The sequence below is a fragment of the Python bivittatus genome, unplaced genomic scaffold, assembly GCF_059951505.1.
Source record: "Python bivittatus isolate LINGU-HERP-01145 unplaced genomic scaffold, Pbiv_v1 ctg000310_np1212, whole genome shotgun sequence".
NCBI lineage: Eukaryota > Metazoa > Chordata > Lepidosauria > Squamata > Pythonidae > Python > Python bivittatus.
In genome coordinates this window covers 3,086,804-3,111,303 of record NW_028277054.1, presented here as the reverse complement: position 1 = coordinate 3,111,303, position 24,500 = coordinate 3,086,804, and the positions used below count along the sequence as shown (strand labels likewise).

The window sequence follows — 24,500 nt, the reverse complement described above, 5'->3', positions numbered from 1 at the left end:
GTTTTTTTCGGCTGAGAGAGGAATGCAAAAGTTTTCCTTGGCCAGGCTGGGAGGGGCTGGCAGCAGCTCAGGCGCTGACTCACCGCCCCGGGCTGTGCCCTGCCAAAGTGAAGAGCTAGTTGGAATCGACATTCCTCCCCCAGACGGGTCAGATGGGGTACAATACCTGGGCTGAAAAAACCCAGACTGAGAGGCTGCATTGCCCTCCCCTGGTGGAGCGTGGCCTGTGCTGCCATCTAGTGGCTGTCTGGATTCTTGAAGGCCGCACAGGGCAGCTCTACTTTATACTGGCCATCGCCTTTTGGAGGGGGGGCAGTCCCTGGGGAAAGTTGGGGGGGGGCTGTAGAAAAGGCACATGGCTTTCTCCAAGCCAGGTTGGTTGGCAAACTGGGGCCCTCTTCTAGGTGGTGGTGGTGTTTTTTTTAAGCCAAGCTGGGATGTTCGATGTGCAAAGCTGCATTACGGCCTTTGCTAAGGTCTGTGGGCAGGGAGGCGGCTGCTAATCCCCAGGAGAGATGCTAGGAAGTCCCTCCTCTCGTGCTCCTGCCCCTTCATCCCAGCTGGAGCCAGACTGGCTGTGGTTGGACACGGCGTCTCGGAGCTTGTGCAGAGTGCTTCCCTTTATCCCTAGCCGCCTTCGCACGTAAGGACAAGGGAGGTTTTCTTAAGCCAGGCTTTGTGCCTGCTGCTAAGGGTGTGCTCTTCCTTTCTATTAGGCCAACGATTAATAATATCAACAGCAACAGCCCCTTACAGCTGAGCAGGGCATTCAGACTGCCACGTGGGGTCGAAATGCGTACATGCGCTGTCGAGAAAAGAACGGCAGACAAACAAGAAGGGATTCTTAGCGTTTGCACACTCAAGGTGGTGGTTTAGCATGGCAACTCAATTCAGCCAACTCTAGTTTATTAAATAAACCTGCTCAGAGGCAAATGGAGACTCGGTGTGATGAGAGAAGTCAATGATGCAAAGCGATGATGCCAAACTGGCTGGGTTCACACAATACCTGTATGCTTAACCCAGTCTAAACAACATTATGGCTTAGTGCAATGCATGAACTCTCTCCCTCTCTTGTTCACACGCACACGTGCACACAACACGCCCAGGTCAGGTGAAAAATCAGCATCCATGCCAAGGTTGGTTGTTTTTATTTATTTCACTTATTTATTTACTTAGCTTTACAGGTCCCTTCAGTCATGGACGACTCTAAGCAGCTTACACGGCAACACAGTAACAAGAGATTAGAACATTTTGTTTAAAAACCACATAGACCATAAGCAACAATAATCGTAATAGTAATCACATTCACCAGAGGAATGACCCTTTCACCAACAACCAATCACCGGGGGGTTCTCCCAAGGCAAGGGTCAAAAAAGTCAAGATGGTGGCTTGATTGCACGTTTGCAGCCATCATCTTCATTTTTATGATTTCTCCCCATGGACGCCCTGCAACCCCCCCCCCCCAACTACAGCATGGGAATTTACCAATCCCCAAAGGCTTTCTGAAATAGCCCTTAATAGCGTTAACCTGGGTTGGGGGCCTTGTAGCTGAACATGTTGTCTCAACCTAGCCAGGTTCTTAAGTTTGTGGTACGTTGTATTGCATACTCTCAGAAAATGGGTAAATTACAGTAGTCAGTTTCAGTTTCTGTGAAGGCAGCCACGCACCTCTGCACATACTAATATACTGTGAACAGCCAGGCATGGTTCGGATTGGTAAATACAAGTTTTATTCCAACTGAAATATTGTTACAATAGCAGAGCCATGCCAAAGGAACAGCTCACAAGGCCCAGACTGCACTCCTGAGCTCCAGCAGACAAGCAACTGGACTCTCAGCCAAAGGTGGTTAAGCCAGATTCCTTGACTCTCCCCATTCCCGCCCCACCAACTGGAATGAAGCTTTCTCAGCATCTGGAGGGGAGCTGCGCCCTCCTCCCTCAGCATCCCAAGTAATGGGGCAGCTCAGTGCAAAAGAAGGGGGTGCAGATCTCGCCCCCACCTCTTCAGAAGCGAGAGAGATGCTGTTTGCAAGAATAGGAACTCTGGGCATCTTTTGGGAGCAGAAGGACCCAGGAAAGCTAAATAAACAAAAAAGAATATTCATGTTTTGAATAGATAATTTGCATCATTGTTCTGGTTGCGTACTTGGGGATCTTGGCTGCAAGAGTCTGAATTTTACCTGGTGGTGCAGAAAATAGGAATGAGCTCTGGTTATAGGACCTCGGCCTGTGCAGTGGATTAAGGGAGTTTACAGGAATAAAGAAACTCAAGAGATGCCTCAACCCTGAAAACCCCACACAGGCTCCATTTTTATTCCTTGTTCTTTAGTTCTGCTCAAAGGTCCAAAAACTCTCCCAAACAGCCTCAAGTCATCCCTAAGGCAACTTCCAAGCAAGATAGGTAGATTACAACAAAATTGTGTTACAATGTGTGAAAAAATAATAATATGCATGCCATTTTTGCTGTAGCAATACATTATAAAATTGAAGGGTGAATGGTGGAAAGGAAGCAGATCAAATGTGAGATTTAACTACAGCGAAAAGAAATTAAACAAAACAGGTATGGGTGGAATAAAACAGGTTTGGATGCGGTCCTGACCTATTGTTCATACACTCATCTTCATGGCAGCTGGAAGCTGAACCAAACCTTGTACTGGAAATTTGCTAACAAAGCAAATGTGGACTGGATACTGTGTGTGCTCTATCAACACTAAGCTTGCAAGTTGCATGAGTATCTGATTTTCAGTTCTTTTAAAGCAAGTGGCTAGATCTCAAGATTTGAGAGAAATGGTTGGAAACCTTAAGTTTTTCACTTCCAGCATTCCTCTTTACTTTTTTACCCCCCTGATAAAAACAGCTAAAAAGCTATGCAAGATGAAGAAAAGGCATACAAATATATGTAACAAAAATTTGGATGCTGAAGATTTGACTTGGCACTTTGAACCAATATCTGAAATTGAGACTTCCTCTAAACCTTGTTCCAACATCCTATAGCCACTAGATACATGTGGATTTTTTCCTTAGCCTTTTTTTTTTTTATAGAAATGATGTGATTGTTAATATTTCTCTCTATTCAATTCTAACTCTTAACAGGTTAATCGTACACATTGTGTTCTATCCCAGTGGCTCAGCCAATAATTTGAATGGGCCCACAAATCTGGATGGTCAACCTTTCAATACCAGAGTTGAGTCTTTAATAATGGTATAGAAGACTTTTAAAATATTTTTTTAAAGCCTTCTATTCCATTATTGAAAAGACCTGGATAAAGCCAGTGGCCATTAAAAATCCCTTGTTATTTCAGGAGCCTAACATTGAAAGATCAGCCATCCACTGTTTAAGGTTATTCTGTCAGCCACATGGCATATTCACAGATGGGATTCCTCAAAATGCACTGTCTTGTTTCACAGTCCTCCAAGGAATCACGGGGCGTTGCTACCAACCTGAGAAAGAGACACCAGCTTCTTATTTAGTTCAATAGCTCTCCAGTTTTTCACTATTGGACACATTTGTGCTTGAGGCTTCCTTTGCAGAGAGAATTCCCAGGGTTCTTTGGATGAAGCCAGAATAGTAATTCTGGTATTAAACTAGGGTAGGTATCCTAGTCTGGTACAGTCCTCACTCAGATCTGAAGAAGCATCTTGGTAGCACCCAGGGCAAGATATTCACCCGTCTGCAGAGGGATATAGGAGGTCAAGATGGAGAGAGTTATCCTCAACACCAAATGGAGCTCTCCAGTTGGTCAAGCACCAAAGGATAGCATCTTTCCAGACCCTGTGATCCTCCAGAAGGGATTCATGCTTGTCCTGATTGGCAAGACAGCTGTAAAACATCACTCTTGCAAGACAGGTTGCCATGGGGTAGGGTTTGAGTGTTAAAAGCCACTGGCCTTTGGACTTAAAGTCCAACTTGATTTGAGATCAATAGCATGAATGCAAATGCAGCACAAGGTTTTGGTTTTGGCTATGCAGCTTTGGGCTACTCAAGCTTCCTGTTGCTAGGGCATTAAAAAAAAAAGGTCTACACATTATTTGTATATACATCCCCTGGAATGTAGTTGAGAGGCAGCTGTTCTCTTGTGACATGGAGCTTGAAATCTTCCTAGCCTGAAATATTGGCTTCTAGCCAATACTGGGAAATGTCAGAATCTCTCTAATACTGATATATCCTACAAGTGAAGTTCAGATTTCACATTATGGTTTCCTCACTGGATAGAGAACCCGGTACCAAATTCTTGGGAAACATGCCTTTCCTGCTATTCCTTCCAACAAAGCAGATGGTTCTCATTTTTTTCCCGCCCCGCTTCCTCTCATTTTCTGCTGCCTTTCTTTCCGTTTGAAAGCTACTGATTTTGGACACTGACCCTTCTTCAACTTGCTCAGCCACAGCAATTAGCTTATCCCCTGCAACTAGATGGATCCTCCTGGACTACAAGGGCCATGTCTTCTCCTTGGCCACTTACCAGGAAAAAAGGGAAAAGATCACTTGATCTCCAGAATAAGTCTCTACTGTCCCACCCCATGAATGCTGGGGCACAGCAGTATTTTAGGGTTGGGGAAGGAAGCCACATGGTTGTACAAGCTAGCTGCTGCAGTGATAGGCAGAAAAGAATTTGGAGGAAAGTTCACCAACAACCCATTCTGTAGGCCTCCTTGAAAGTGGATGCCCTCCATGGTACTCACAAATCTGATGTGAGATTGTTTCATCACTTTGCCCAATACTAGGACTGGTCCCGGTTCAGTCTCAGTATCTTTGAGCTTCAGCAGTATCCTCTTGTGTACAATACAGCCTTCTCACCACCGCTGTTCTTGCTCTGGGAAAGGGCTTCTACAGGTACTCTGTTCTGCCAATTCCACCCCAGAAGGAGGAGTGGAGAATATGGAACACCTTCTGCTTTAAGGAGGAGCAACTCATTCCATCCCCACCTGTGCTACACCCCCGGCCCACCCTCAACCTTCCTCCATTTGGTGCCTTCCAGTTAGGCTGGGCAACAAATCTTAGAATTTCCAGCCAGCAGAGCTGGGAATTCTTGAAGTCATTCAACCATCTGGAGGGAGCAGGTCTAAATCTGTTGTCAGGATGTCGGGAGCACAGAGTCACTTCCCATGCTTGCCAGCCACTCCTGCCCTTACTGTCAGCTTGGCATTATTGGTGGGTTCTGCTGCTCTATGAGTGTCTCTTGAAATTAGGGGTTTCTTATCACTTTATCATTTTTAATGACTGTTATTTGCCCTTGCTATCCCCAAATGCCCAAGTCTTTACCCATATGGGGAATAACATTAGCTTAAGAATGGCAGAAAAAAATCATCCACAGGCCTGGTTAGGTACATCAAATAGAAAACCACAATGGGATCTGAACCTAGGGAATGTCAGGTTGGGATTTTACCATGTATCCTACCTCACCTCCTCTAATTAACGGGAACTGTGGGGGGAGGCAGTACAAATTTCTTCCACCCCTGTCTGATTCAGGGTGAAGGACAGACTGGATTAAGAATGTCTGTTTCTCAACCACAATAAAGGCTTCTGTGATCAGCTTTGTTTGTGGCTCCGAACAACCCATGAACAGCTTCCAGCCATTTATCTCTGGTCTCCCTTTGTCCTTCTTCCTTCACTTGACTGAAGAGAGTCCATCAAAAACTGATTATTGTAGGAGAAGCAATCAACTAAGATGTTTTTAGACAAAAGGTGGCCAAAGGCAAGGTGGAACAGAGAAAAGATGTTTACCATTTCTAGTGAGACCAGAGATAAAGAAAGCTAGAAGATCAAGGCCATTTGGAGCCTAAGTTGATAGCAGATCTGGCCGTGAATTATTAAAGAGAAGTAAAACCTAAGGTGGGTCTGATGTGGGCCAGACTGCGGCCCAAAGGAACATTGGAACTAGGCATGGAGGAAGTAGTATTCTTACTCGGGTAGTTCATGAAGCAAATGAAGCTGAGTTTGGTTTCTGAGAAAAAAGACCTTGTGAGAAGTCTAATATTATAGATATTTAGGATCATAGGCAGTTAGAGGGACACAAAAAGCTACACTGTGAGATCAACAGACTTAATTCTGCATGAAGAAATTAGGCTTTTTGAGGCGGACAGGAGTCATTTAAAGTCTGGAAGGGACAGAGAAGTTCGAGCTGGAAGCCTGGTTTGAAGAGTAGAGCAGAAAGCAGTTTTCCAAATGGCTGCTGTGTAAAATTGAGGCCTTCATAAGGAATTCAAGCCTGAAAGTTTGCTTCAAGGAAAATTGGAGAAGAACCAGCACCTACTGAAGCAGTTCAAGCCTGGTGTTAAGAAGGGGACAAACTCAGGAAGCTGCTTACTCAGCTGAGCCCTTCTGCCGACGCTTGGAAGGTGGAACAAGATGGCGGGGCAGGTCAGAGGGCAGACCATGGCCCTCGAGTTTGACCTCAATGAGGTGGCTGGCCAGAGCAAACTCCTCATCATCCAGCATGCCATCCCGGTCAACGTCGCTCAACTTCCAAATCTTCCCGAGAACTGAGTTGGGCAGCTTGGTGGTGACCATCCAATTCTTGGCCTTGGTGCCACTTAGCTTGCCATCCATTGGGGAGAGGTTGTAGAAAATCTCATCATACTTGGGCTTGTCCTTGGTCACAACCCACTCATCATCATCCATACCCTCATAGGCCCCTTCGGTTGCTCCCTCAACAAAGGGACCATTGCGAGTGCCATCAAAGGCTCCACCTTGGACAATTTGCTCTGGGACTTCAACCTCCTCCTGGCGCAAAAGGGGCATCAACTTGGCAATGTCTAGTGTTAGCAACTCATCCAATGCCTCCACCATGCGGGGCTTCAGCCCATGGAATTTGGTGAAGTCATGCACCATCAACAACTCCTACAGGAAAACCAGGGAAGAGGATAAGTCAAAGCCTCAGTCACGTATTTACCCTTGTACAACTCAGATGCTTGGATGTTAAAGAGTACTGAGTGATGGACTTAAAGTGAAATAAGGAATCACACTGGGTACCACCATATTGGAACATCTTGCCCCCGGAGGTGAGACAGGCCCCCTCATTCCAGGCCTTTCGGAGGGATTTGAAGACCTGGCTCTGCCATCTGGCCTGGGGTGGGGAGGGAGGATATCAGAAATGGGGTTGGCTGGCCCCTTAGCGGCCTGGTGTGGCCCCTATCGGCCTCTTGGATTTTTTAGCTTTTTTATTTTTGTAATGTTTAGTTTTTATAACTTTTAATTGTATTTCTGATTTTAGTTTGTTGTAAGCCGCCCAGAGTCCCCCGTTGTGGGGAGATGGGCGGGGACAAGTCAAACAAACAAACAAACAAACAAACAAATAAATGACAGCCATGAGCTTTGGCCCTCAAGAGGCCAATAACTCTTCCACTCCTTGCTATTTCTTTGCTGTTATCTCACAGCTTCCTCTGCTGCTTACAGCTTAGGTTTCCATATGATGTTTGTATATTTCATGATACACAGAACCAGGGGTGGAGGAAGGGGAGACAGAGCTGCATTTTCCTTATGACAAGCTATCACTGCTTAGGCACTGGGAAAATGTGATTCCTAACTCCAGGAAAAGGCCTCTGTCTCTTTCTCCTTGGATTAAACAAGCTGTGCTTTTCTTGGGAAAAAGGCCCCTATAGTTCCTAGGATAAAAACATGAAATATGACATTTAGGTACTCCAGTAATAATAATTTAAAAAATCTATGAACAAGGCAGAGCAGTTGCCTTAACATGGTTTCTTGTCATGGGAAAGGGATTAGATGCAACTTGTCCTCACCTGCATCTTGTTGCAATCAGGGAAATCGCCAGGTGAAATATGGTGCTCCAGCTGGATCTTGGCAAAGATGACAGGCAGCTTGTTGATGAGCTGTTTCTTCTTGTTCTCCTTGCCAAAGACAGAGGGCATCTCCCTCTTTAGGTGGCTAATGATGTGGACGTGGACCTGGGAGAGGTGGACAGAGGGTGCGCATAATGCATTCTATCCTTGATCTCATGGTTGAGATAAAAGCACATGGAAAATGGGGGTCTATCTGTATGAAGAAGGCAAAGGCTGATTGTCTCCAGAACTGCTGCTTGCTCACTAGTGGCTGATTTGCTGTGATGTCATGGAATGTTTCCACTCCCTCTAAGAGGGGTTCTGGGGAAGGAAATGGTAACACAGCCGGAAGACTCTGTGAGGCAAGTGAAACTTCACTTTGGTAGGGAAAAGCCACAGAGGGTGAGCAGGGCAATGCTTGATGGCAGACAGAGACAGTAATGTTAGGAAATCTAAGAATTTGAAAGATGAAAAGTTGAGTGGATGGGAAAAGACCCAAACCCTTACAAAACAGAAAAGCTATGTAACAGGGCCAGAAAAGAAAGAAGTGCCAAGGAAGAGTGCTTTTCAGAGTCTAAAAAGGCAAGGAAACCAGAGGTATCAGAACCCCCAAATTTATACTGCTTTGAACTTCATGGACCAGTCTTTCAGGCTCACAGCAATCTGACCTTTTCTATATATGTTAGACTCCAGCTCTCTGAAGTACTTGCCAGGAATTCTGGGAGTTGAAGTCCAAGACATTTGGTGGGCATCAAATGGGTAAAGATGTATGTGAAACACTGGCATATTCCCTCCAGTTTTTAATTAGGGAGTGTATGAAGAAGCATCAGAAGTTCCTTATATTTCTAGCCTGCAGGCCTCCCCATAATGAAGACCTCTACTCTCTCCTTCCCTACATCTGGCCAGCAGACAGCTTTGATGACTTTTCCAGGATTACCTTCTCAGAGATTGCCTGGATTTATACCTCTGCTCTTTCCTGCACAGAGGAACATCACCAATAGTTTGGAGCTTAAGGAAACCTCCATGACATTCTCTTTGAGGTGAAGGCTTAACTAAAAGTGCAGAATCTCAACTGTGGCTGGGGGGAACAGGAAGAGAGTAAAGGAGGCCCATCCACAAATGTTTAGGAATACATCAGATTGTAAAGCCTGCCCTGCACCTCTGATGAAGGAAAGCCCACAAGGAGAGAGAAAGCAGCTGCTTGGCAATTAAAAATAAATAAATAAAAACAGAAGGAAATTGCTACTGAAGAGCCTTCATAAATACCAATCCATCCTTTCAGGTGACAGGAAAAGATAAGCTTGTGAAGAGAGAGAAAGAATGGGGAAAACAGAAACTTCCTGTGCTTTTGCGGGCAACATGCTGGCTCTCTTTCTGGGAAACCAAGGCACCCTCCTATAATAAATAAATAGAGACATCTACCCATTTTTTAAAAGGTGAGGGCATGTTTTAACATTTTGACTATGAAAAGAATGGCACAAATTGGCTTCCCCTTTCCATACTAAATCTAAATCTAAACACTCTTTCCATGCTCCAGCCTAAGGCAACTCCCCTGTGATTGTCCAGTTCCAGTCCTCAAATCACTAGTTTGAGCTTGCCTGGGATCACTACAGTGGTAAAACTAATGCTGGTCCTGCCAATGGACAAAGTGTGATAGGCTGCCCTAAACTGCAAATTTCTACACCCCCACTCCCACCCCACCCCTGTTTAAGGCCAGTCCATCGTTTTGAGATTGCTCTTAGATGAATCTTTGCATTTAAGGTCCACTTTAAAAAAAGGGAAAAACACTGGTGGTATGGGAGCTTTGCATTAGAAAGAATTCTTCCGTCTTAAATACAAAGATACATCAGGTGGGGTGACCATGGAGATTTCTTTGTCAGGAATCCCAAATGCTTTGATGAGAGTTTCTGCTGAAATGTCCCCTCTCTTACCATGAGGAGCACTGAAATTGGATCTGCCCTTTTTCAAAATTAATCACAAAGTGGAAGGGGTCTATACCAGTTAATTGCAGTTCACAATTACATAACGTTTAATTGAGTAGGCATCTGCATTTTGAGCACAATTAGTCTGTGGCTGATTTGAAATATGCATGTGAAATTGTCACTGAATGTAGTCATTGTTATGAAGGAAGTATAAAACTATCTGCAATTCAGTAAACAAAATGGACCAGTTCTTGTTTAGTTCTTTGGTTCATTTGCTAGGAACAAAAATCTCACTGGAAGCATCTTTGTAACTAATATAAACAAACAAATAAATAAATGCTGAAGAATGGCAGGGGAAGGTGGGTCTATAGCAGTGTTTTTCAACCTTGGCAACTTTATGTTGGGTGGATTTCAACTCAGCATGCTGGCTGGGAAATTCTGGGAGCTGAAGTCCACCCATCTTAAAAGTGCCAAGGTTGAAAAACACTGGTCTATAGCTTAGGGACAGGCTCCACTGTTTACAAGTTTAAAATTGCAGATGTATAATGTTATAGAATATAAGGGTTGGAAAGGACTTTGGAGATTGGGAGAGAATGTGGGGAGGCTGGAAAGGAAGAGAAGAGAACGCAGACACAAACATTTAAGAGACAGAGGGTGAGTCTGTTGGCAGCTTATTTCATAAATAGTAACTTAGCCCTGGTAGAAAGAAATCTGTGAAGAAGCATTTCAAATCATTCAAGTACCCTCTACTTCAATTACTTCACAGTAAACGAGGGTTGGAAATTCCTCTTGCAATTTCCAAAATTCTGTATTTGCCCCTAATTCTAGCATGAAATAAACCTTACAGAAATCTGTAGTTCTTGCTTTGTTGACCTTGCCTGGCCAAGTTTATCTAGAAACCATGTACACAGTGCCTAACATTTAGTACAGTGTTTTTCAAACTTGACAACTTTAAGATGGGTGGACTTCAACTCCCAGAATTCCCCAGCCAGCATGCTGAGTTGAAGTCCATCCATCTTAAAGTTGCCAAGTTTGAAAAACAGTGGTCTAGCACTTCCAGATCAGGTTGAAACCCTGGAGATCAGCCACCAGTGAAAATGCTTAGTTCTGAGCTAGATGGGTCGAGACTCTGACTCAGTCTGAAAAATCTTTCTATGATTCTGCTACGAAGAATCATGTCATATGGTATTTTCTGAGCTAGCTCAGATTCATAATTGGCTGGCAAAGGGATACAATATGTCCCTTGGAGGGAACAAAAAGATGGATGGTTCTCTTTGTGAGAAGGGCGGATGTTACAGCTAGGAAATGATGCATCCTAAGGACCAATCTTTGGATGCAATCTTGCTCCTCTATTGCTCCCCGGCTTTTCCATATTCAGCCACTGCAAAAGGAATGCCCGGAATGACGAAGCAACAGCCATCCCTTTAATCAGGACTACGGAAGGCGTAATCTCATTAGAAACCCTTAATTGGAAAACCAGAGCAGAAGGCAGAGAGAGAGAGAGAGAGAGAGAGAGAGAGAGAGAGAAAGAGACAAAGTTTGGGAAATAGGAAAAGGGGGCTGAGCCCATAAACAGATTGTACCCTGAAGCACAATGCAGACTTCCTCTGTGGGGATGCAGCCATTGTTTGGGGGAGGGAGCAGAAGTCCTTCCCTGCCACTGTGGACAACAGGAAAAGCTGCAGTAAAAGTTGGGTGTCCGGCAACAACCTTCTCCAATGGGAAGGAGGGAAGCCCTTGTCCAGGGAGGGGAGAGTTTTAAAAGCAACATTCTCCATCCTGGTGGCTGCCAGACTGTATTACAATCCATGTCCCATATCAGCCTCTGCATAAGAGAAGATGATGGGAATGGTAGTCTAATGTACCATCTGGAAGGGACCACACCGGAGATGGCTATTTTAAGGTAAAAATCTTGAGAAAGGAAACATAATTTATCGCTCTGATGACAACAGGGAAATTAAGGGCAAGGAAAGATCATCAAGTTCTGTCACCAAGATGGGTGAAAGCAAATTCTGCAGCCACACCCAGAAGAGCAATGCCCATTATTTCCCCCCGTCACACTGAACATCCCTCTCCTTTTTCATCTCCCTGTCCCATTACAGTCAGATTTTTGGGCACAGGAAAGCCCCCTTCCTTCACCCACAAACCCTTGCTGTGATGCAAATTCCTTCCGTTGAGCAAGGCTGCTGCAACTGGGCCTCCCTTGGGCCATTAACTGATTTGCCTCCAGTGGTGGTGGAGCAACGTCTGCCCCTTTCTCTGGTCCCAATTGTAATAGAGGAGCCTCCTGAGGCTGTTGCAAAACAGTATCTGTTGTGCCATTTTTTCACACAGAAACACGATGGACTTTTGCAGCATAACCTTCCCTCTGAGGGCAAGACCTCCTTTCCAGCTCCATCTGAGTGCAATCATCTCCTTTGGTCCATGGCTTACAGCCATGGTATTTCCACTGGCACCATCTTTCCACTTTCTCCATAGCACTGGGACATTTATCCTATTTCTTTTTCTTTAACTGAATTGCAGTGTTTTCCTGCTACTGTGATGGCCTTGTATTTCTTCATCTATCTTTCACATGCTGAAGAAAAGTCTTCCTAATACACACTATGTATTTTGCCCTCCAGTTCCATTGGAATGGAAATATTCCACCAGTGGTCAAGAATAATGCAGTAGAAGATTTATCACTACAATGGAAACCTCTAATGGGCAAATACTATTTTTTTTTCTTCTTTCAATAGAACTGAGTATATTCTTAATGTCATTGGGTCTGTATCCCAATGGAGCAGAGGCTGAATGACTCAGTCAGCTGTTCCCTCACTGATCTCTTGCAATTCTCTTCTTGTGGACCCTATTCCTACCTTTTTCCTTTCTCCTTTTAGCCTCTCAGCTTCCCAGTACTTACCCTGACCAAACGGGCTCTCTTGACCAGATCATTAAGCTTCCTCAGGGCAGAATTTCGGGGCAGGTTCTGGATGTCCGTGAACAAGTCCTGCTCCTCAAGCTCAAAGAGCCGTCGGTTGTCAGAGATCATCAGTGGCTCCGACCAGAAGGACCCGATGTAGACACGCAGCACCTCGGGCGTGTTGAACACTTTGCCCAGCGACCACATCAGGGCGCCGTAGACCCGCATCAGCTGCTGTGTCTCCACCATGTCGGCCTTGTTCAGGACCACCCGGATCTTGTCCTCGTTGCCCTTGAGGGCCCGGATGGCCTCTGAGAACTCATCTGAGATCTCCAGCTTGTGAGCATCAAAAAGAAGGATGATGAGGTCCACGCGCTCAGCAAACCATTGAAGCACTGCTGGGAAGTCATAGCCTATGAAGGAGAGAAGAGCCTTGGGGAATAAGAGGTCATTTTGCACATTCATTCAAAGCACAATAATTTTTACTCTTTTCTCACCCTCAGTAGCCTAGTGCTATGCAACATGGTACCGCCTTCGGAAAAGTCTTCCCATTACTTTTCCTGATTTGTAGTCCTCTTCTCAAGTCAATGTGCATCAACTGGTGGAGAGGGCTCCAAATCAGGAGAAACAATGATGTTGAGATTTTAAGACAACTTTAAAAATATAGGACATTGCTTCTTCTGGTCCATCTAATATAATGTGGAGTACACCAGAAATACACCAAACCACTTCCAAAAATCTTGCCAAGAAAACTGCACCAACTTGACCAGGCAGTTGCCAGGACAAGAAAAACACCAGAAGTGGGCACCATTTTGGTGGCAGGGACCACTCTTTTTAGGAGGGCCTCCAGGATGGAGTGGGTAGAACAATGACATTGTTATATGGGGCATTGCAAAAGCCCCATCGTACGGACAGGATTTGATTTCTTTTTTTTGGGGGGGGGAATACAGTAGCTGGATAGTTTCCCTTGCTTTTTAAACCTTTCATTTATTTTGACAACAGCTGTACACTTTTCCACCTTAGAAACAGCAAAAATGATGCCACCAAGACTTCTCAGGACAACAAATAAAAGGTCTGAGGGCTGTAGGTTGCCCACACCTGCTCTATAATGATTGGGTGTGGTTCTCCAGTGGTTTCAGAATGGAATCAGAGCCTGGGATAAGAAGTTGAACTTCTACTACTCAGTTGTGGCTCATCTGCTCCCTAGTTTGCCTGAGTGTTCAAAACTGAGATACCAGGGTCAGAAAGCATAGAATATTTGATCGCATGCCACAAAGGGTGCTGTAATGCTGCTCAAACAGTTCACAGAATATTTCAGCTCATCTAACTAGTTTTTGTCAAGTAATATTTTAAATCCTTAATACCTAAATGTCCAAGCTCTGATTGTAACACACACTTACTAAGGAGAAAGGACATACTTCTGAGTTTATACCTCTAGAATATTGCAGTCTGATTTGGGGCAGGGGAGGGAGAGAAGAAAGTACAGCCTGATCCAGCTCACGGATTCTGCAGTGTTAGTCAACAGAAATCTTTGAAGATGTTAGAGATCTCTTTACCAAGAATTGAAGGTGAATTGAGGGGTGGTAACAATAAGTAATGCAGAAATTCCAAAGGCTGAGGAAATTCAGAACAAGTCTCCATGTGAGGTGTCCTGAAGATTATCACTTCCCAAATAAAATACCCTATTTCTAGTTGGTGGGATAGAGTGCAGGATCCCAGCAAGCAATTTGAATGGGTCTATCCATGCATTTCCAAAGAGTTATGCTTCCCCAGACACAATAAAAACAGCTTTTTATACTGAAATATAAATTTCAGTGCTGGAAATAGATTGGGTTCCAGTTTTAATTTATTGGGGACAGAGGAAGAACCCTGCTGGGCCCTATTTATCCAATTTTGGGAAAGGCTGTTGCCAAGCCCTCTTGTCAGGAACCTGCACAGTGCAGAGAGAGCAACAGAGAATCAGACGTAATCTCAACCTGATGGATCAACACGAGTAAGTTCCTCCACCCGTCTCCATGTCTTTTCAAAACAAGAGAGAACTTTTGTTTAGAAAGAGAAGAGAGAAAAAACATGTCCAGCAAGACATGTTCTGGTACAGTTCCTTCCCCTCCCACCAACCTGGATACCCTCTTCCTGTCAATGAAACAGATTTTCCGTGTACTGGATTCAGCTCCCTCCCTCAGTCAAATCTAAACAAGCTTCGTGCTTTCTCAGGCGTTGGAGTGGAGCCACCAGCCCAGCCGTTCCTGCCTGCCTCTTGGCAGCTGAGGTTCATAGGGCTTGTTCCACAGCACCAAAAAAGGAAACCGACTCCTTCCATAGGAAAGTTTGAGCCAGGGGGCCTCATTGTTCTGACCGATTAAAGAAAACTAATAAAGATGGAAGGTCTAAATAAGAGGAGGAGGGGTTGGCCCTGCAGCCTTATCTCAGTCCACCAAGAGGACTCCCAGGCTCCTGGAAGGGAAGTTGAGGTTGCCAAAGGTCGCCTAAATCATGGTGTACGCTTGACTTGAGCGGAAGAACCTGGATTCCTCCACTCCCGATTGGTGTCACACGATTGAGATACAGAAGGTCAGACAAAGCCACCCTTCTCTATTCCCAGTTTGCCTCAAGGAAAGGTTGATAGGACAGCATTTAAAACCTTCAAGCATAGAGATGAACTGAGCATTAGGGTCAGGCCTGGAGTGTCACAGAATCATCGAATGGGAGAGTTGGACAAGGTCACAAAGATCACCCAGACCAACTACCCTCTATAATGTGCAGGAAAACCAATTAAACCATGCACGAGAGGTGGAATGCATAACCTAACTGAAAGGTTGAGGGTACCTCTGGGTACGTGCAGTGTGTTTTCCCCTCACCACTGAACAGATAAAGCCAAGCTGACTCATGCCCTTGATACTTGGGGGGAGGAAAGTGAGCGTAAGGATGAAAATCATAGTTTCCAAGGAAGCTGGAGTCCGCCTTTTAGAAAATCTACCACTCTGGACCAGGAGCCTTTGCAGGAAACGGATATCATGGTCCCTGTGCCTTTGTTGTCAGCCATTGTGTTTCCGGTGAACTTTAAATATGGCAGGCTTTTGCGTAGACAGATCTCTCTAGATGCAAGAATACAAGGATATTGTTTTAACATTCCTTGCAGATGGCAAGTTTCCAAAGGAAGGCACTTATAGTTTTTCCCTTCTTTCATCTTCAGCAGAACTCACACTGCAGTCAGCCATCAAGAGCCCACACTGCAGGGGCCAGCCCACATCAGTGCTGTCCTCCAGGGGCAGAAAACTCTTGGACTCCAGCTTAACTCCATGAAAAGAAGGATCTGGCCTGGGGGAGACTCAGGAAGGGTAGCTGAGAAGCAACCGTGTGCTGGAAAAGATTTTCTACTTTTTCTTTACTCATGTAATAGGAGGATGAAGGGCAAATAATGCTTCCTAATGGATGGTATGGAAACTCACTAAAGAAAAATAGTTAGTCTTAAACCAAAAAATTAAGGCTTTAACCCCTCCCACAAGATAAAAATACTATGGATGAAAAAAAAATCAGAACCTTGTGCAAAAACTTATCAACAAATACTTGTCAAGCACAATAGGCCTGGCTAAAACCAGTAAGAAAGTTTATAACAGGATACAGTTTATTTATGAAAGATGTATGATAAGTTTTTGTTTTTGTTTTAAATTGCAAGGCCAACTATTAAGAAATGACTGAGCGCTGCCAGACAGATTTGTTTCAATTTCTGCAGTGTTGACCTTTGTGTTTCAATTTTTGCAATGTTGACATTTGTGCACAATTTCACTAGTGTGTGTAAGAATTAACAGCTTTTGCGTGAGCCTATCTGCATTATTCCTTCTGCGCAGATTAAATTTCAGTCTCTTGCTGCAGTATCTGTGGGACTGATGGTCTAATTGGGATGGTCTGCTTGTCTCAAAGAGTAATATCACTGAAGTTTATAATTGCCGGGTTGAGAATAGAGATTTCCTAATGCTCGGTCATATTGTCAATCAAGTATAATTTTCCCCAAGTTGCATCCCACTTCAAGTCGTAGAACAAAACTTAGCACATGTCAAGGAGACTTAGCATCCTTAGTAATAATGATACCTTTCCTTCACTGTAAAATTACCTGATCCAATGGCTTGAACAAGCAGCATTTTTGGAATATTATTTTTTTCTATATGGGCCCGTTCTCCCAACTGATTGAACTATTCTGAAATTCTAGACTTCCTGCTTGATTTAGGAAAGCAAAACCTGATGCCAGAACATAAGCATGTCAAATTCCTAGGTCCAGGGTGTGTTCAGGTGAAAAGCAGAGCAAGGTTGGGAAAGAGAGAAGCTGAGGGGAAGTATATACAAGGTGAAAGAGATTTCACCTTGTTTCAGTTGGATGCCATATGGTGATTTCCTTTGCAACAGAACACTTAGCAGGAGAAAATGATGCTGTAATTTGCTGGCATCAAAATATACCACTTAATAGGAGCTCATTGTTTGGGCACTACCCTGTAGTTCTACAGAAGCAAAGGATGGATGAGCACCAACACAATGCAAAAGCAGGCTCACATCTGGGCACATCCTGCATCTATCAGGCTTTACCTGTTGAATTTGTGCTGATCACACAGCTGTTACAAGGCACTGGGCTGCAGTTTAGGATGCCCTCAAATGACATTCTGATGAGAGTGTGGAGTTTTTCTGTGCATGCAAGCACCACAGTATCTTTGACAGAGAGCAAGACTTCAGGGTGAAGGGCAGGCAGATGGATCCAGCATGCGTCAACTCGCAACAGGAATTTCCTCTTGACTTAGGAAGCCCATGCATGGTTCTGTAACTGTACAGGTGAAGGAGCCAACAAACAGGGCGGTTTGCAGGCAGGCCCAGACTGGCAACCCTGTGGCAGCCCTTTTATACTTCCTTGGAAGGGAGACAAAAAAATTATAATCCATAGCAGGAGATGAATACGAGGGTGGGTGAGTAGGGAGGAATCCATCCTGCTCTACAGCCCACAGATTGTGCAGTCGAAACTGTAAAAATGCTAGTGAGTTACTTTCTTTGTATGAAGTATAAAAGGAGGAGGTCTGTGTATTTTACTACGTCAAATTCAGGGCAAGCAGGCCTGTTTAACTCATAGCTTATCAACTAAGAACAGTTTGGTCTCCTTGCCTTGTATCTCCATGTTTAGACTTCCTACCAGATAAGTAGCAGAAACAGGAGGTTTCCTTGATGTTGCAAGTTGTGTACTGAGTACAGTTGTGGATTGCAACCTGTACAGTGGCTGCTTAGGGCATGATGCCCTCTTTAAAATAAAGGGGGAAGGTGGCTCAGAGCTGGCCTGAAGCCACATTTTCTATTCAGAAGCCATGCTTGGTCATCCTAAAAGTGCAGAGGCTAGAAGAAGTTCTGTTTTGTCATCCTCACCATCATGTCAGCCACAGGTTCTAGATGAGAAGCAAGGATTTCAGACAGCTTTCCACTGCAAGCTGTGCTGGGTACTTGTCTGTTTGTGACTCTTTTAGACATAATTCAGATGAAGCCTAAATGATTCCCCCCCCTAAGAAAGGACAAGTATTCTCCTTGCAAGAGAAAGTTATCCAGAGCAAGTTCAGCCTGTTGCCTGCTCTGCTGGTTTTCTAACTGAAGGAAGGTTTCCATAGCATTTTACAACCTCTGATGGGGCTGACCATTTTTAATCTTATTATTTTATGGAAATTAATGAAAGTGAAGAATCAGAGGCAGGCTAGAAAACAGTTCAGAAAGGGAACACCATTTATTTATTTTTATTTATTCAAACATTGAGCATGGGGCATATTTCACCCACACTCGTTTCCTAGTTACTAACTTTGCAGGGATACACCACACATCCTGCTCCGAGAAAGACCTCTTCCTCCTCCGCCTTGGCATGCAAGAGGCATTCTCTCGGCATGGGGTTGCCAGGGCACAAGGACTGTATTTTCCCATAGACATTTGGAAGACTTTTGCATCATATACTTCCTGCAAAATGTGAGGCAATAATGGCTCAGACAAGAGAGTTGCTATGCATATACAGACTATATTTACTGCATGTCTCAATAAGCCTATTTGTTATGTAGGAAATTAGAAAGGGTTGTTTGATAATGCATCAGTCAGGAGCCCTTGGTCCCCAAAGCAGCCTGCTCAGAAAGATTTTTTTCCTGACACATTCAGAGGGCACCAGCTTGATGGAGGAGACTGCTCTTGACCCCCAGAAGAATCAGGTTCGGCTATGAGCCACAAAATTAACATGCCACTTGCCAAGAAAGCAGAGGAAAAGTCTCATCCATGTGGATGCAAATTCCTGGCAAGCAGTTGCAATAAACAAGACCAAATCTGAGCAGCGAGCAGTCCTTCCCCTGTTTCTTCACCCTGAGGTGGGGCACATCCAGATTCTCAGCATACTTTAGCATGAAATGTGAAGATAAGACTCTCTATGGGGCTTCCTGAAAGAGGGGAGAGGCAAGAGAGATTCCACCCTCTCCCCAGTGGAACAAAGATCCACTCAAATCAAACCCAACCCTTCCAGAGAGGGAACTTGTGGTTCCAAGGAGAGGTGAGTACAGGAAAGTTAACATCAGAGGGAGAGTCCAAAATATCCTATGTTGTCCTCACAGGGCAACTAGGGTGAGACATATTAGCTTAATTGTCCAGGAAAGGACTGGACAGCCCCATCCCTGGAATCTCCTTGCATAAATAGCCCCACACATCCTGCCAGCTTATAGCTTTCTTTTTTTAATTCTTGGGTATAGAGTTTACAGTATTTGTTGTGCTTACAGCACAGAACAACAGTGAACTGGACCGTGATCAAGGAATCTACTTCTAAGCTCAAATGGTGGAAATTCTAGTTAGGGTAGAAATTAAAACTGTAAGGTTTGAGGGTGATGGAACCACACCCCACTTTTCTTAAGTCTAGCTCACTGCAGACCAGGCCCATAAGAAACACTAGGAGAAGTCACTGAGCTCAGTGTGGCTCCAGAGAAAGCACCCAGCCCTGAGGCTGGCCTCATCTCTAGGGAACGTGTGTGTTTCCACAGCCTGTTCCAGCAAACCACGTCTTTTGGCAGGCTTCCACTTTTATCCTTGCACCTCCAGGAAGTTAGATGGCTGAAGAGGATTGAAAAAGTCTCATTCTAATGGATATACCAGCTTGTCCCAACTGGATGTCTTTTAGATTTGTTAAACTAGGGTTCCCACCAGTTCCAGCCAGCTTTGGAAAGGCTGATGGGATGTCTGCTCAATAACAGTTTGACCAGACATGATGGGATGGAAGTGGAACATCTGTACAAAAATTAGACACAAAGGCACCAGAAACACTCAGAAACAGGCCTGTCCTTTCCTTCTATTCATCAGTCATTCCAGGCACCCTTCCCAGCCTCTACATAGTTTTCCCCACCCACCAATAAGCCTCCATTTACCACCTATGTCTTAACTGCACCTGTTAATCTATATCCACTGTTCTTTTCTGCCTTGTCTCAGAAGGCTGCTGGGTAACTCACAATCCAAGGAGACACTTAGTACCTTTAAAAATTATGCTTGCAGTCCTTGGCACATAACAAGCATAAAGCAAGTTTAACATCACATCACAACATAGTCACAGCACTGTATTATATTTTACTTTAAAAAGTCATTTTAGTCCTTCTTGAAAGCTTCATTTAAAAACAAGCAGCTAGTGTAAAGATTATGCTGAATGTTTACTTAGCTCTGGCTTATTTTAGGGTGCACAGTTGTGGTTTCCTTTCCCCCTGCAAAACTATTGCCATAAGCATGAAGTAAATGAAAAATAAGCAAGCAAAAGAGAAAATCATCACTGCATTCAATGGGTTTCATTAATGCAATAAATGATTACGTGTAAATCATTACATATTTAACCAAGTACATATGTGTCATTTTTAGTTTATTTTCTCTTGGTTCCATGATTTTTTTTCAGATGGGATGACCCCACCCACAACTCTTGGCAGGCTATTCAAAGCTTGAAATGGCCTTGGCCAGAACATAGCTGTACTTGTTTGCTCTATGTCAAAGCAATGCCCCTTTAAAAAAGAAGGAAGAAAAAGAGTGAGGGACTTCTACATCTATGGAGAGTGCACAGCTTCTCCACCCCTCTGAAAGTTGTTGGGCTTTCTCTAGCAAGGTCAAAACAGTACAAAAAAAAAAAAGATTTACAAATGACATTGACGGAATCCCTAGTATGCTATAAGTGAATATGCCATAGCTATTTCACAATAAATTCTTGTCTGAAAGCAGTCTTGGTTATAGCACCAATGGGCATTAAGACAAATGCAGAACTCTGCAGAAACTCTGTGAGTTTTAAGCAGGAAGGGATCATGAGGGAGAAAGAACAAGGGCAGCATTTATGTCCTCAGGAAAAGAAGGGGCAAGAGGGCAGCATGAGACACCCGAGTGTGTGTGGTTGGTCAAGATGGCAGGAAGTAACTCCTGAGGAGTTAAGGCTACTCATGTTAAAGAAGTAGGGACCACAAACCTAGCATTCCCAGATAGCACACTTGGTTCTGGGGAAATCTTGGTTGTATTTATTGGTGCTGCCAGACTCAGTTTCTCATCTCAAGCTGGCACTGGCCGCAAAGTATGAAGGTGGTGTGGTCCCCTCCCTTGTGGGTATTGCTATGGACAGATCTTGGCACTAAAGCTCTCTTGTGCTCTTGCCCCTGCTGGTAAATATTGATCCAGTCTCAAAGGTTGATTTCAAGGGAAACAAAGAGGGTGCAAATTCATTTCAAAACAGAGGAAGCGGAGATGATCGTGGGAAGATCTGTGGGATAAATCTCAAGGCTAGAGAGCAATCGACTAAATTTGCCAGGTTTTCCTCCTAATTCTCCTATGCCTTTGACAGCATTGAAGCATGCAGAAATACAATAGATTCAGCTTTTTCTAGCACTTCATTGCCATTTCTAGAAACGTCTACAACTGCTAAACAGATAAATAGTCTAAAGTCTCAAAGCCATCTGTGGCTCCTGAAAGCCTTCCAAAATTTGCCTCCAAATAATAATTGGAATATGATTGAAAAAGGAAAATATTCAATACATGGAAGTTTTTGCCCAAAACTTTAAGCTAAAATGGGGTTGGGTGCTTTGTGGTTTAATGTGTGGTGAGAAGTCAGTTCTCATTTAGCAAGTTGTGGGAACCCAGCCATCATCTGAAGCCACCATATGGGCATTCCATGCTGTATTGACACAGCCAGGGAGTTTTGTAACCTCTGTCATATGTTCTTTCTGATGGATGGTGACAATTAGGCAGGAAATGGGGCTTTCATTAGAAAAAGCTTTATATGTGGGAAATAAGGGTGATATTTTCAGCTAACTACTGTGCACATTTGCGTCAAGATGGCAGTCACCGCCTTGCAAGCAAAACCTAACAGTGATGCATGTAAAAAAATGGTGGGGCTTCAACTGTGCAGTCGTGGCCACCATTTTGACTTTTTGAACAACACCCGCTCCCCTGCAGATTGTCCTGCAAATGTGATTTCTTATTTATGTCATTTTTAAATCTTATCCCCCTATATTTCTGAAGATTTATTCTTCCCTATTGCATCTTAATTAGTAGTCAGACTTAAGTTTCTAACTTTACATCTCTCTTTCTCTCTCTTTATATTTCCTAACATTTTTTTCTGCCCAAACACTGAGACTTTTACCTCTCCTGTTCTCATTCTTTGAACCCACCATACAAAATGCATCAGCTAGAATCACACAGTGGCCTGAATGATCCTGACAATCTTTTAACTCCATGTTTGTATTCTGGGGCAGGCAAATCAGAACATTCCTGCTCATTTGGCTATTTGATGGGGCTAACAGATTGCCTCTGCCTTTGTGAGTCACAAATGGGGCGGCCGTGCGTGTTACCTATACTTCCATGCACAAAATTTACACAGGATAAGGAAATATTTAGTAAAGGCAGGAATTAAGCAGCTACAAAGGTAACTATTGAGTGGGAACGGAATGTGCAAGAAAGAAAAGGAGAAACAGACAGCAAGAATCCACAGAGAAACACAGCTCTGAGATGGGCTATTCACATTCCAAATATATCAAGAGCACTCTAGATATGTGTGAATTAGTAGAGAAGGAGATGAGGTCAAGCATATTTGTAGGGTGGATAGATTATTAAGCTTATGAGGCACAGGAATTCTGTTTAGGAACAGTGGGGAATTAATGACCATCCAGATAGAGCTATACTACAACTCATAACATCCCTCACCATTGGCCAGACAGGTTGAGGCTGCTGTGAATTGAAGTTCTAAAATGTTACTGGTTCCTTACCCTGCAGCTAAAGACACCAGTGTGGAAAAAAACAAGCAAGATGTATATGCAGAAAACTAATACAATCAGGTGTAATTCTGCTTCTGGCTTATAGTGGAAGGACTATGACTTACAAATAATGTCTGGATAATCTTGGTCTAATTGTATATGACTTAGTATGTCCAAAAGTTGGGAATTAGGGTTGCTGCAATTCTAAATCACCTAGAGGGCCACAGATTTTCAATTCCTGAAATGGATGGCCTTGTGGTCGCTTTGAACCATAGGATTCCAAGAGTAGTTTTGAGTATTGCATTGAGAGTGCATGTTCTCCAACAAGACAGGATGAACTTGGGCAGGTTCCAACCTCCTTCTACCTTACCTCGGCTCACACGCTGCTTAGCACCTGACAGGATTCCTGGAGTGTCTATAAGGCTGATGCTCTCAAGAACCTGGTTGGGCAAGTGAGCACACATAAACCTATAGAGAAAAAAAAGACTAGAGTAAACTTCAGGCTATGGATTTCACATGAATTTGTTCCCTCCACTTCTGTGCTTAAGAAATGCAACAAGAATCTTTCTTGCATCTGACAGTTTTGGCTCATGAAGTAGTATTGTCCATCAACTAAAGAACTGTAAAGGATTTGTTTATCGAAAGATAATCAAGTGACCTTTAAAATACATTCTACAAAAATGTTGGTATAGGAACTTTTTTGAGATGCATGAAATCAGCCATCACTGAACTGAAGTGAGAAGGTACATTTCACATGGAGGATAATTAGGAGAGGGACTACAAAGAAAAATGCCAAACTACCAATATCTTCATGCATTTATGACATGGCTTTGCAAAGATCTGGGTACACAGCACTGGAAAAACGGCTTAAAAAGGCCACCAAATGATCTGTGGGAAAAAAGGCATGTTGTCCGTAATAAAATTCCAACATCTTATGGCTTGGCACCAAGTTACCTTCAGGACCGCATTTGCCCCCTTGAATCTGCTTGATCAATCCAATCTTGCTTTGAAAAGCAGCTGGTGGTTCCCCACTTTCAGGAGTTGAGGTCAGGGGGCAAGGCTTGGAGGCACAACTTTTCTGTAGCAGCACCAGCCCTCTGGAATGGCCTCCCACTGGAACTCAGATTAACTCTTAACTTTAGCTACCTTCTGGAAGCAGTTGAAAACAGAGCTGTTCCAGAGGGCATTTGGGATCTGACACCTGGATTTTTGGTTTTTGGTTCTTATGTTTTTAAGGCTTCTATTTTTAAATGGGCTGTGGATGGTTTAGTCATCTGGGCATTCCTGTAAAATGGCCAAGAGTCCTGTGGGATTGTGGCAGGGTATAAATGTGATGAATACACAAACAAACATCATTATAATGGCAATAGGGTTTGAGTTATTTTCTAAGCTGGAATAAAAGAGGAGGAGGAGAAGGCATAATCAAGGTACATCAAATTATACATGGGGTGGAGAAAGTGGCGGATCAAAGCCTCTCTGGAAGCACAGTTTCTTGCATGCTCAGATACTGCGGCAACAGTGCATTAAGTGAGCTGGAGTTTATGAAACTGCTCATTTCTCATTTGCAGTATCTGCTAGTTTTTACTTTCACCCTTTGACAGTGCTACCTCGGCAGCTGATACAGATCTCAGTTCTGCATTTTGGAAAGGAGCC

At 43.9% G+C, this 24,500-nt stretch overlaps 1 protein-coding gene across 1 annotated transcript in view; it reads right to left on the bottom strand.

Moving 5' to 3' along the window:
* Positions 1 to 1,137: 1,137 nt before the first annotated feature.
* EHD2 (EH domain containing 2) overlaps positions 1,138 to 24,500 on the bottom strand; it is a 27,364-nt gene continuing 4,001 nt past the window's right edge. The window contains exons 2-5 of the mRNA XM_007426975.4: positions 23,218 to 23,315; positions 12,598 to 13,010; positions 7,738 to 7,902; positions 1,138 to 6,838 (exon numbers count right to left, since the gene is read on the bottom strand). Of these exons, the coding sequence (XP_007427037.1) occupies positions 6,302 to 6,838; positions 7,738 to 7,902; positions 12,598 to 13,010; positions 23,218 to 23,315 (1,213 nt within the window). The 3' untranslated portion in view covers positions 1,138 to 6,301. The remainder of the gene's footprint in view (positions 6,839 to 7,737; positions 7,903 to 12,597; positions 13,011 to 23,217; positions 23,316 to 24,500) is intronic.